This window comes from Rhinolophus hipposideros (assembly GCF_964194185.1).
Source record: "Rhinolophus hipposideros genome assembly, chromosome: 25".
NCBI lineage: Eukaryota > Metazoa > Chordata > Mammalia > Chiroptera > Rhinolophidae > Rhinolophus > Rhinolophus hipposideros.
The window spans coordinates 2,551,936-2,566,658 of NC_138071.1; the positions used below are offsets into that span (position 1 = coordinate 2,551,936).

Sequence of the window (14,723 nt, forward strand, 5' to 3'; positions counted from 1 at the left end):
ATTTAAAAAAGTTAGACAACGATTCATGGCTCTCGCATCACAACAATGCACCAGCTCACACGGCACTGTCTGTGAGGGAGTTTTTAGCCAGGAAACAAATAACTGTATTGGAACACCCTCCCTACTCACCTGATCTGGCCCACAATGACTTTTTTCTTTACCCAAAGATGAAGGAAATTTTGAAAGGAAGACATTTTGATGACATTCAGGACATTAAGGGTAATATAATGACAGGTCTGATAGCCATTCCAGAAAAAGAGTTCCAAAATTGCTTTGAAGGGTGGACTAGGTGCTGGCATCAGTGCATAGCTTCCCAAGGGGAGTACTTCAAAGGTGACTGTAGTGATGTTCAGCAATGAGGTATGCAGCACTTTTTCTAGGATGAGTTAGAGAACTTAATTGTCTGAACTTGTATGACTGGAGTCCTTATGTGAAGAAGAGATTATGATAGTAACAGGCGTAGAGGGGAGATCATGGACATACAGGGAGAAGACGGCCATCTGCGTACCTCAGAGAGGCCTCAGGAGAACCCACCAGCCGACATCCTGACCTTGGACATTTAGCCTCCAGAACTGTAAGAAATGTAATTTGTGTTATGTCTGTGGTACCTTGTTATGACAGTCCTAGCAAACAAATACCGCTAAGTTGGTCTGTGGTAATCTGATGGGCATACTTGCTGTTCCAGATAAAACAATATCTGACTTTTTTTAGTGCCTTTAATTTTCTATGAACATTCTATTTTGTCATCTCTGGGTTTTCTTAATCCCTGGACAGAACTCAAGGTGCATCTTTATTTCTTTTTGTCTCCTTTCTTGGAATGAAATTTGACCCAGAATGAACAAAGCAAATGGTGTCCATTTTAATAACTAGTTGTAAATTTACGTAAAGATGAATTTTTATATGGAAAACTTCAAAAATTAGCTTTTTAGTTTGAAAGGAAAAAAAATGATTCTCCCCCAAATATATCCAACAAAATATGACCATTTAGGAACTAAGCATGACGATTTTCACTGTCACCCTAAAACTTAGATTGGCTATTGGAGGGCACTGGTGCAAAGTGCCAGCAGCAGCCGCCCCCCCAGTGGTGGACGTAAGATGCAGACGCTGGCTATGGGCTCCCTGGGTTTGAACACTAAAGATTGGGAGGCTCTATAAATTACCTAAAATATTTTACTGGATACTGAACATAGTTTTTAAATCTGTCCTCAAATAAGGCCTTGTAAAAAAACAATTCCATACCACATATCAGGAAGTGCCAATAATTTAAGTCTATTTTATTTTGTAACAGGCATTTTTTTTGTATTTAAATATTTCTTTTCCCTCCTCTATCATAGAGTTTCTTTCAGTTTTGCTCTCTTCTCTTTTGACAAACTTCATATTTCTAACCCCAGCGCAGTAACTTTCTCTCTTTAACTTAACAACTTATAAAATGCATAGAGTAATAATACTTGCTTCAGAAATGTTGTTATGAGATTGTATAAAGTAAAACATATCAATCATTTACAAGATTGATTTTTCACATTCTAGGCACTCAGATAATTGTGGGTATTATTATTAATAATAATTAAAATATTTTTCAATACTTCTCTATTTGAAAATTCACATAAAGATAAATTATCATGTGGATGGTTATCAGACAAATTTCAATATACTTGAAATACATCTTCAAAATATAGTTTAAAGATCTTTCAGGTAAGGTAAAGAAAAGGGTATTTCAGTTCATAAAATGAAAAACTGTTTATGGGCGATAATTTTATGGATCTTCACTAAAACTTTCTGAATTGATATTATGAACCCCCTCTTACAAGTGTGAAACCTGGTCTCAGTGGGACTGCCCCCAGCTGCCCCAGCAAAGTCACACCGTCAGAAGTTAGCAGAAACGGAGCCCAGGCTCAGGCTTTCACTCCAATCCAGCCCTCTTTCCTCTGTTGTGGTCGAATTTCAGGGATTTTCAATTTTGGCCATTCCCACTTGTTAAGCTGTAAAACAAATGACAACATAAAAATATTGCACACCGTGCTGTTTATTACCTTCTATTTTTCAATAAATAACAAACTAAGATGACGTACCTAGGGCTCTTAGCCTCTTCTGAGGAGGAGTCATATTGGTAACTCGACACCCAATTTGCTCCCACTCCTGAGATTCCTTTCACAACACAGGAGTTATGTCACCTGCTTCCATGACTGACATCATTAGAGAAACTCCTTGCTGTGTCTCCTGTAATGATAGGAATTTATTGTTCACTCCTTTATAAAGGAACCCTCTCTTCCTCTCAGATTGCAAAACTCGATGGACTTCTGTAATGCTTCATTTTTTCCTCATAGATACTGTCAACCTTGTAATTAAATATTATTTTCCTTCGCTGCTTCAAACTTAGAGCACATTATAAGTTCATCTTTTGCAAGTGGATACCATCTCATGTGTCTTGTATCCTGCCCTCATTCCTGGCTCCTTCTTCCTTTCCTCCTTCATATTCTTCCATTCCTTGTACAAACTGGAAATCTCATTCTTATTTTGCTACACCAGATGCATCTTTGTAAATACTTAAAGCCCTCTGGAACAAATTAATCATGCAACATCAGCATTTGTATGTAATTAACCATCTGATTTCAGAATACCTGGCTATTCCAAAGAAAAACCCAGAGATGGTATGTTTTTTATTTTGTTTTAGTTCACACAGACAACATGTAGTGCAACATTGGGATCTACATAAGGGCTTCAGCACGGCTCTGAGCAGCAAATATATCCATGAAATGATCAAGCACTCCAGCAGAAGGTTGTAAGCAAGTTTCCCTATATGAGAATTTTCAGACCACAGAATGTTTTGTTGACAAAAAAAGTAGCAAATGAGGCCTCTTTTATTAATTATTAAAAAAAAGAAAGAAAGATTAGACAAAGTTTTGACAATCATATCATAGAAAACAATGCTCTGTTGAAAACTGGGTTGAAGAGGAGACCCAAGACTCTCATTGAAATCTCTCATTCATAAATTGAATAATTGGGTGAAGATTCTCCTTAGCCAAAAAAAAAATTTAAAAAAAATCATTCCTTTACATAATACATCCGTCTCTACAAAACACTTATTTAAAATACTTCAAAAAGTGCTATTCAACGGCCCTCCCTTTCCAGTGACCTCCTACCCAGCACCTTTAAATTGGGCAGCAGGAGATGTTGTAGTGAATGTATTATCTTCATAATTTCACAAGCCCCTCAGCTGGAGTTCAGGATCAATTCTCACACTTTAATCCTATCTGCCGAAGAATTTTTAAACTACATAACTGACAAATAACCTGAGCTGTAATGTATGGATCTTTCCTCCATGGGAAATAGATAATTACAGCTGGTTTTTAATACAAATCACCTTACAATGCTGTAAAAGCTGAGTGATCTTATCAAGACCAACTGACTCCACAAATAAAAACAAACAGAATGAAACACAAGAGTGATATCAAGACAGTTGCTAGGTCTTGTGCCTTTAATAAAGGACAAATTCTGGACCTAACCCCACCAGATTTTCATCCTCGGTCTAATCTTGTAATATTCTCTTTTTTTTGTTTGTTTTGTTTAAATTTTTATTGATACTCTTTCAATTCTTATCCCAAAAGGTATTCCAGTCATATTGTCATATAACCTTCCTGATAAGAATATTATTGCTTTAGTAAAAGCATTATATATAATACATTTAGATGGCTATGTTCTTTAAGTTATATATGTATATTTGGAAAAGATGGCAACTTTTTATCTCATTTATATATCAAAACTGCATAATGTCTACCCAGATTTTCCCATGTACCCAATTGCTTTTCTTGTTTTTTGTTTTTTGTTTTTGACATCCACATCCAGGCTTTTCAGAGGAAGGGCAGCATGTCCAAAACTGCATATATCATTTTCCCTCTCCATACCTAGTTCTCTTTCCATGTTTCTATTTCAGTAAATGCCATGGCCATTTTGCTTTCCCTTACTAAGCATTCAATCCAATACCTCCTAAAAAGCTCCAGAATCTATCTTCTCCCCTCTTCCCCCAGTGCTGTTACAGCTTCTCACCTGGATTAGTGCCATAGGCTCCTGTGATAGTTAATTTTATATGTCAACTTGACTGGGCTAAGGGATCCCAGAGAGCTGTTAATGGACATTATTTCTGAGTGTCAGTAAGGATGTTTCAGGAAGAGATTAGCATTTGATTCAGTAGACTGAATGAAGAGCTCCATCCTCATCAATATGGGCAGGCATCATCCATCTGCTGAGGGCCCAAATACAACAAAAAAAGTGAAGAAAGGGCAAATATTCTCTCCCTCTCTCTCTCTTTTTCTTTCTCTCTCCTTGAGCAGCGAGGTCCCTTTTCTCCTGCACTGGAATATTTAAGCTCCTGGTTCAGAGGCCTTCAGACTCTCGGGCTTACAACAGTGACACCCCCAGCCCAACCTACTCCCCCTAGGTCTTGAGAGTTGGCTTTCCTGGTTCTCAAGCTTTCTGACAGTAGATTGTGTGATCTCAGCCTCCAGAACCCTGGGAACCAGTTCCTATAATAAACCTACTCTTCTGTAAATCTTTATATGCCATTGGTTCTCCTCTGGAGAATTCTCCATAGTTACAGCTCCCAATACTGACTCTTCTCCTTGATTTTGGTCTTGCATGCCTTCCATTAGTTCTTCAAATGCAACCAGAAATATCCCCCCTAAGAGCTGACATGATCGTGTCAGTCTCCTATTTAAAACCCTTTTGTGCCGTTGTTGGTTTATTTCTCTTTATTCTTTTAGAAGCAGTTTTAAGCTTCTTCCATGGCTACATGGCTGTTCCAGGTTGGCTTTTTTTTTCAGCCTCACCCTTCCCCATTCATGTCCATTACTCTTGTCAAATCAAGTTGCCCTTATTTTTGTGGTGGGTTATATTCCCTTTAGCTTGCTGTGGTTTCTTCATAGATAAGAACTCTCCAAAAACCCATCCTCCACCAGGACTCATCTAGGTGCCCCTGCTGGGTACGGGGATATGATTTCCCCTGTTATGCTGCTGGGCCCACTGTATGCTCACCCACTAGACTGTAAACAATCTGTGCCTTGTTCATCTGCGAAGACACAGCACCTAACGTGTTCTTCATTTCATATGTTTCAAATGCAATTTTATATCTCACTCTCTAACTCGCTTTTCATATTCCTTCAACAGCAATTCATGTCATAGTTTTGTGTTTAAATGATTTTAAAATGTACTTATAGATTTATAAAAGATTCTACTGCATATGAAATGTAAAATGTACTAGATGACTATTCAATTCTGTCAAAAATTTAAAGATACTCTGATTATGAAGATATCAAAAAGGACCTATAAATTGCTAAATATATTTATATATTACTAAAAACAAGATGTTTCAAAATCTTAAAATATTTCTAGGTTGTGTTATTTCTTTTATTTTTTTTCCTCTTTGGCAACAATTGTTTTGTTTTATTTTTGTTTTTGTTTTCTATTAAACATAAAATGTAGCCACTATTATCTTGCTTATATGCTGTGAATGATAAAACTAAAAAAATACTTTATTTATTTTACTTTTTAATTTTATTGAGGAATATTGGGCAACATTGTGTTTCTCTAGGACCCATCAGCTCCAAGTCGTTGTCCCTCAATCTAGTCATGGAGGGCACAGCCCAGCTCCAAGTCCAGTTGCCATTTATAATCTTTAGTTGCAGGGGACACAGCCCACCATCCCATGTGGGAATTGAACCGGCAATCTTGTTATTGAGAGCTCGTGCTCTAACCAACTGAGCCATGCAGCTGCCCCCTAGGAAAAGACTTTAAGAAGTTATTCTTCTGCCCCTTGATCAGGCTATATTTAAAACTTTCCAAAGATAAATCTTTTTAAGAATAACCTCAGAATGTATGTTTTAGGAACAATATAGCATGATCATTAATTATAACCAATGTTTATATGAATATAGAATGCAGTTCATTTAAAAATTTCATTTTGTCAACGGGTAATACTTCTCAAATTTATAAAATACTGCAATGCATTTTATAGTAGATTCCTAAATAACTTCTTTTAAATACTGAAATATTTATGTATACATTCAGATAACAAAGATAAAATATCGGTCACATTTTTCCATTTGGGAAACTTTAGTGTTTCTTTGAGCAACACGATAAAAATCTCAGTTTAGCAAATAGTGTACGTTTGTAGTTTATTCCCAGCTCTGTGACTTTTCCTGTTTAGTTTTTAGCTTACTTGGTTACATAACCATTGCTTTTGCTTAAAGGTCAGCCAAGAGTAAAGTTACGTCTTGCTGGAGGTGAGATGTAAACAATGTCTGATCTTGCCCTGCCATTTGTCTTAAATCTTCCACAGAGCTGGGTGAAATTGTGCCAGTATTCATAAAAGAAGATTATGTTTTAGAATCTGTATTGTATTATTCAATAAATATTTCAAGGTGTCTGCAAACAGGGATTAATGGGTATTATATTTCAGGAAACCAGAAAGGTATCAACCCGAGGAATTAAATAATAAAACACTTGTGTTTGATACTCATATAAACTATAACTTAAAATAAAATATGTGTAAACTTCCTTTTCCTTTTGTTTCATTTTCCTGTCATAAGATAATACAGAATAAAATGAAATAAGACCAAAATGAAAGGAGACAAAAAAAAAAAACAACATTGAATTTGACCTTCACACTGAAAAGTAAGGCCTTTTTTTCAATCATCAGTGTTAGTAATCAACAATGGTGCCCACATGCCATTAACACATCTGGATAAAATATGCAAGTTTCAGAGTCTCAGTGATGCATTTCACTGGCGTGCTGCAAATTGGTGCAATTGGACACCTGGGGACACATGGGGACACTACCAGAAAGTCGTTTTACTGAAATTTCAGATACAGTATGTATTCAAACATTAAATAATATGAAAAATTATTGACAAATTCTTGGTTTTTAAAAAACATATTCTATTTGTGTCATTAATGGAAAAAAGTCTGTACATACTAGATTGGATCTTCATTCCATACTTGTACTTAAGGAATCGTTAGCTCCCTTACATGGGTTTTTGATGGCTGTAAAACTCTTCCAAGAGTTTTTCTGAATGCCCTAGCCCCATGTTCCTCTCTTTTTCTGCTCTAGAAAAGTCTGCAAATAGGGCAGCTACTACTGCCTAGAATATCCTCGTAACTTAAACAATCTTTTCTCCTCAGGTTAACCACATTTATTTATATTTTTAAAAGTAAAAAGAAAAAAACAACAACATAAGAATAATTAACTCCTCTCTTTCAAGTGTAACCTAGACCCTGAGCAGAGAAAAAAAAAAAAAAAAAGTACTATCTAGGATCTCTTCTAAGTATTATTTGCATTGGTTTTTTCCTTCCTAGAAGAGTCATAATTTTCAAAAGTCCAGGTCGTATTATGGGCTGGGGTTAAGAGCTCCAGGGAGAACTAATTCTCCATTTTGTATTTTTAGTCTATTTTGTTTTATTGTTGATCTCCAAGTGATATTTTAATTGAGATAAATAAAATTGACATAAAACATTACATTAGTTTCAGGTTTACAGCATAATGATTCGATTATCTGTATATATTGTGAATTGATCACCACAGTAAGTCTATTTAACATCTATCCAAGTAATTTTTATGCAATCAAAGTTTGAGAAGCGAGGCTTAGAAAAGTGGCTCTGAGCCCAGTCTTCCAAATAGGATCATGTGTGGAGTTTTAAAAAGTAGGATCACCTGTGCATTTCCTCACGGATTTTTATCAAGTGGTCTGAATGGAACATCAATGTTGTTGTAATTAAGTGCTCCGGGTGAATTTATCGAGAGGTCAGGGTTTAGTATGAGGACTCTCGAGTGTATTTATGACAGATGAGGCCAGCCTTTGGTCCATGGGGAAGAAATGGGGTCTTCTCAGGGAGTCTGGCAGGGGCAGTCAGGGCAGTCCATATTATTCGTGCTCCAGCAGAATCTTGGGGCACCTGGAGGCGAAGAGAACCCCTGAAGATCGGGAAGGAGAAACTCCAAATTTGGTGTGTTTGTAGGAGCTTTTTGTTCCTGAATCTCTCCTGAGACAAGCGACATGCAAGGGTGAACTTTTCTGTATTTCACGCCCTTTTGCCTGTGGACGTGGTAGCACTGAAGGTTCTGTGCTGAAGCCTTTCGATACATTTGTAATCTCTCCACGTGTGGGGACAGCGCCAGGAGTGCAGTTTCCAGGCTCTCGGCCTCACGTGGAAAGGTGCTGGCTCAGGTGGTAAATGGCCATCAACTGGGATCGGATGGCCATCAGCTGTGGCTAGTTGGCCGTCAGCTATAACCAGTGAGCCATTGGCCACTAATATAACTGCTGTGGCTACACTAGCAGGAAAATGGGGGCTAGCAAGACGATGGTGGCTGAGCCTGCAAGCGGCAGAGTGGGGGTTGTGGATCGTGTGGCTCCTGCTTCCTATGTCTCCAACCCAGCCGCCAGTAAGAATATAGTGGTGTGACTCCCCTACCTATGGCTCCGTGGGTGTTCCTTTTGGCCTCACCATGTCCTGTTTTCTTATGTGGGGAGCGGGAGCAGAGACCCCGCGAGATACCCTGCATGACACCACGTAATCTCACCTGGGACAGAATCCCAGTGAAAGAAGAGGAAAACACAGCAGGATCACCGGTAAGTGCTGTGTCCTGGGTCAGGGGCTGTGTCCTCTTTCCTCTTGAAATGCCATGGTCTTAGAGCATACAGACGTTTACTTCTGTATCTCTTCTGTTCCTGCCTAACAAGTTTGATTTTAACAACTGTTTCTTTCTTTCTCTTCCTGTGACAGTCACGGTTATCTCTTTAGAATCCTCCTGTCCTGTATCCCAGAGCCTTCTCTCCATTTTCTCCAGTCTTCTTATAGGTCTTGAACAATTCCCATTATTAATTGATGACCTGCAACCACCAAAAATGTACCATTTGTGACTTACAACTTGGGAAGCTATTGATGTCCAATCTTCCGATGTGGAATGAAGTGGGGTACTGAGACAGCAGAGAAGGAGACCGTGTCGTTTTCAGGTCCCATCTGGATTCCCCATAAGCTCTGTGTGGATTAGAATAAAAAAAATGGACATCTTGGGTGGCTGGTTTGCTCAGTGCGTAGAGTGAGATGCTTATAACACCCAGGTCGCCAGCTTGAGTCACAGTGAACTGCACCCTCCACAACTAGACAGAAAAATAACAGCTTGACTTAGAGCTGAGCTGCACCCCACTACACACACACACACACACACACACACACAGCTAGATTGAAAAACAGTGACTCGACATCCTGGAAAAATACACTGTTCTCCAATATTCCCCAAGTATAAGAAGAAGAAGAAGAAAATGGACATCTAAACAGGATGGCATTAACAGCCAAGAATAGCTCAGATGTTTCTGAAAAAGAAGATTCATTAGAAGCAGCAAGGTCTCTAGAATGCTAAAGAAAGATAAACTATTGGAGATTACAGAATATTAGTGTAATCTCAAATGTCAATTTGGCTTGACATTTGAATAACACTTACATATTTCATGATTAGATTTAGATTGTCATTCGCTTCTTTTTCTGGCCAATAATATCACGGCAGCAATTTTGTATCCTTTGGCACATATTAGGCACCCGATATCAATTTGTCTATTACAACTGCTGTTAACTTTATTCACTTGGTTCAAGTGTTCTTTGTCAGATCGCTCCACTACTCCTTTTTGTACTTAAAAAAAAATTACTTAAAAATAATCTTAAAATATTGTTCAAGGAAACAGATTTATGTTGATATTTTAAGATGTCACTTGTCTATGCAAAACAGAATTCTTCTCGTGGCCAAAACCACATACATTGTGGGCTTATAATTAACTAATAACAGTGTAGTATACTTGCTCCTGTACAGTTCTACCTCTAGATCTTTCTCACATATGATGACTTATTTGCTTAAAATTGGCTTCTACTGGCAGCCAATCCTCCCTTGCATGGCTGCCATTATCTTAGAAGATGAATCACCGTAAATACCTTTGTCTTGGCCTTTGGTGTCTCTTAACTTCACATAAGACTTGCTGAAAATAGTTCTTCAGGCTACCGTAGGATCTCCTACATGTGCTTTCAGAGAGACAAGGGGATGGCTTTTACAGAATCCATTGCAGTTCAACTTGACACTGAAGAGACAGTCGAGGAAAAGTGTCTCACATTTTTATCATTTTGGCCTGTGGATAACACACCAGAAAACAAAGCAAATCAGTTTGAATTTGAGAAGGAATCATTTTTGCCTAGACTTATGCTTTCTCTTTCCCTTTCTTTGGTCCAGGCGTTTAAAATCAAACTGAGCAGCACTATACACAATAGCTAAGACATAGAAACAACCGAAATGCCCATCGGTAGATGACTGGATTAAGAAGCTGTGGTACATTTATACAATGGAGGATTACGCAGCCATAAAGAAGAAAGAAATCTTATCATTTGCAACAACATGGATGGATCTAGAGAACATTATGTTAAGTGAAATAAGTCAGAAAGAGAAAGACAAGTACCCTATGATCTCACTTATATGCGGAATCTAAAGAAAAGACTATGTGAATGAACTAATCAGAGACAGTTTTGAGGACACAAAGAAAAAACCCAGAGTTGTTAGATGGGTGGGGGCGGGGGGGCGGGGTTGGGGATAAGGTGAAAGGTGAAGGGATTAGGAAGCAGCTGGTAACCACAAGATGGCCTCAGGGTTTTCTGAAAATTAATTTGGGGAAGGTATTCAATAATGTTGTAAAGATTTTGTTGGGTATCCGATGGACATACGTCCTATTTGGAAGACCACCTCAGAGATAATGTGGATGCCTGATCATGGCATTGTACACCAGAAGCTAAACATTAATGAATGCCAACTATAATTTTATATATATAATGTGATGGCTGGGTGTGAGGTCGGAGGAATAATGGATGGGGGGAGGGGTGTTCTCAGTGTGAGGGATATAAATGATGAACGTCTAAGTATTACCTTGTCTTGTACACCTGAAACTAATAAATAAATAAAAAAATAAATACAAAAAAAAGAATAAAAAAAACCTGAAATTGCTATTTTTGGGTGCCAACAAAATAGTTGTAGTCCATTTATAGTTAATACAGGAATATTTGGAAAGACCATTCTGAAATAATAATAGTGAGAAAATCAGCAAGAAAGATTAACTTTCTCCATGCAAATCCAGAAACTTTACTGGAAATCTCATCTGCCAATTTCGTAACCAATTACTCACAGCCTAACCAACTGCAATAGAATTTTAAGTTCCTGAGGAAGAAACTATGTTATTTTTTATATTCTTTCTTCCTCTTTCATATAGTAATAAAATTTGTGATTTTTAACTGAGTGGATGCTGGCCCAAAATAAAAACTACATTTTCTCACCTCTCTTATCTAAGAGTGATGTAGTCCATTTAGGTTCTGACAGTTGGAACAATAGGGAAAGTTATATGTACAACTTCTGAGATGTTGTCTTACTAAGACAGGGCACGCTCTTCTTTCTTTTCAGCCTTCTGGCTGGCTGGAATATGGACATGATGGTAGAGCTGGCAGAGTCACTTTGGACCTTGAGATGATCTAGGCAATGTAGAGCAACAAGATGGAAGGAACTTGGGTCCCTGACATCTTGAAATGACATGCTGAATCTGGGTCACTGACCGTTGAACTGATTTGTACCTGAATCTGACATGTGTATCTGTCTCCCCGTAGATCAGTGGTTCTCAGTCCTAGCTATTCGTGAGAACCATCAGGGGAGATTTTTAAACTACAATTTCCATTCCGGACAGCATCTTCAAAAGTGGGACTTGTGTACTAGGATTAATTTTTAAAATTTAGATATAATTAACACATAACATATTAGTATCAGGTGTACAACATAATGATTCAATATTTTACATATATTGTTAAATGGTAAACACAAGTCTAGTTAACATCCATCACCACACATACTTAAAACTTTTTCCTTGTTATGAGAATATTTAAGATTTACTTTCTTAGCAAATTTCAAATATACAATAGTGTATTATGAACTGTCGTCCCCATGTTGTACATTACATCCCATGATTTATTTATTTTATAACTAAGGATTTTACTTTTTGACCCTGTTCACTCATTTTGCTGCCCCCGACCCTAACCTCTGACAACCACCAATCTGTTCTCTGTATCAGTTTGGTTGTCTGTTTGTTTAGATTCCACATGTAAGTGAAATCATACATATTTGTCTTTCTCTGTTTGACTTGTCCCACTTAAGCATATGCTTTCAAGTTCTATCCAAGTTGTCACAAATGGCAAGATCTGCTTTTTTTATGGTTGAATAATGTTATATGTATATCACAAAATTATATATAATCTCAGATTTTCTTCATCCACCCACTGATGGACATTTAGGTTGCTTCCATATCTTAGCTATTGTGAATAATGTTACAGTAAACATGGGGGTGCATATATCTTTTCATTTCCTTCATTTAAATACCCAGAAGTGGAATTGCTTCATTATATGGTAGTTCAATTTTTTGTTATTGAAGAGCCACCATACTGTTTTCCATCGTGGCTACACAAATTTACATTTCCATCAACAGTGAACAAGTGTTCCCTTTTCTCCACAACCTGCCAACACTTGTTACTTCTTGTCTTTTTGATAATAGCCATCTTAACAGGTGTGTGGTAATATCTTATTATGGTTTTGATTTGCATTTCCCTTATGATTAGTAATGTTGAACATCTTTTCAAATACCTGTTGGTCATCTGTATGTCTTCTTTGTAAAATATCTATTCAGATCCTCTGACCATTTTTAAGTCAGATTGTATGAATGCTTTATATAGTTCTTATCTGATATATGATTTGCAAATATTTTCTCTCATTTGTTAGGTTGCCTTTTCTTTTTTTAAATTAAAATTTAGATTGGTAAGCCTCATGTCTTGAAGAGCTGCTCAACTATCTACTCTGCGGAATCCAGGGAACTCTTCCCAAGATGGGATTGAACAGCACTGCAAGTGGCAGACTACAAAAAGAAACACTGGTAAGGTAGGATTGTTTACAACCAGAGTCAAAAGAACATCCTCCAAAAATGGTTTGAACACAACCCTTACCTTAATATAGCTGCTAGAGAACAGCTGGCCAAGGAAACTGGCATTCCAGAGTATAACATTCAGATTTGGTTTAAAAACCACAAGGTAAAACAGAGATAATTGGGATCTGGATGGTCCTTAGGAAAAGATCAAACCCAGGGACAGGACCAGCATAAGCCTTGGACTCAAGAATGCTTACCAAAAGAAGCCAGACAAGACCAGACATCCATCACAAGATCTCAATCAAACATCCTAGTTTAAGCCTTTGACAGGAACCGATTCCCTGATATTGCAACCAGGAAAATACTGGCGAAACAAACAGGCATTCTGGAATAAAAAATACAAATGCGGTTTCCGAACCAAAGATCTCTGTCCCCAGAGCAGAGCAGAAGTGAGCCCGTGAATTCCTTGTTAGATGGCCTAAGTGGGACACCAGACCTAACAGCTCAGCAGCACCAAATTGACCTGTCCACTCTCTCAGGCTGGTCTCATCATTTTCCTTCCTCCAATTCTTTCAGCAGGGACCAAACATTTCTACCTGCTCTTCTCCTATCTCGTGTGTCCTTGTGTGACACATGAGGACCTTCTGTGAGCCAAGGACCAAGTGTCGTGGTGGTGCAGACCATGCAAGCTGTACAGGAAGAACTCACCCTCTACTCAGATGCTTACAAATTACTGGCCAATACCACTGACTCCGGGAAAGTCCTCTCAATACTCACACTCCTTTGTGCCCCCAAACCAAGACAAATGCCAGAATCACAAACAACAGACTGGCACAGGAGCACTGCAGTTGAAGGACTATTGTCAGCCTCATCCTGAGCACAAAAAACATCAATTGTAGGATCTGGGTCACGTGGACTTGTCTTACATTAAGCAATGGTGGGATGAGTGCTGCCAGGCTCTGATTGCAGAATGGGATCCTGGAGAAGGGACACACTGAACCACTATGGCCACAGCACGCACAATCAGCTGGAGAACCTTCTCATCCCCTCAGTCAATTGCACCAAAATGTAGAAACGTCAAGCCTTTAGGTCAACTCCTGCTCCACAGATTTTCAGGAAAAGGTAGTCCTAAAATTTTCTGACTCCTGTTCTGATCCACAGAAAAAGGACACTCCAGGACCCCAACTGTGCCTCAGTGAAGATTTTCAGGCTCTGCTCCACATGATGCAAAGCTCATTTTCAGGAGGAGGAAAACAACATCATTCTCAGAACCTGGTCCAGGCTTCCTTTCTTTGGAAGCAGAATCTATGCGATTTAAAGAATGATGAACAATTAAGTCATCCTTTCAGTACAAGACTAATGAAGGGAGCAAAAGAAACCACTTGCAAACCCAAATAAAGGTTTTACTCTTTAGCAAAACAAAACAAAAATATTGGGGTGACAATGGTTAGTAAAATTATATAATTTTCAAGTAATATATCATCTATATATCACATTGTGTGCTCACCACCCAGAGTCAGTTCTCCTTCCATCACCATATATTTGATCCCCTTTACCCTCTTCTACAACCCCCCTCCCCTCTTAGCCTCTGGTAACCACTAAACTATTGACTGTGTCTGTGCGTTTTTGTTTCTTTTTTTGTTTGTCTTGTTCCTTTGTTGCTTTCAGTTTTATATTCCACATACCAGTGAAGTTATACGGTTCTGGACTTTTCCGTCTGTCTTATTTCACTTAGCATAATAA

At 38.2% G+C, this 14,723-nt stretch overlaps 1 protein-coding gene across 1 annotated transcript; it reads left to right on the forward strand.

The window, feature by feature from the left end:
• Positions 1-8,552: 8,552 nt before the first annotated feature.
• On the forward strand, positions 8,553-13,617 carry DUXB (double homeobox B; the record flags this gene model as incomplete). Its single annotated transcript, XM_081038299.1, is given in 5 exon segments — positions 8,553-8,621; positions 13,015-13,155; positions 13,159-13,296; positions 13,300-13,360; positions 13,418-13,617. Coding segments are annotated over 5 exon segments (609 nt in total).
• Between the last annotated feature and the right edge of the window lie 1,106 nt (positions 13,618-14,723).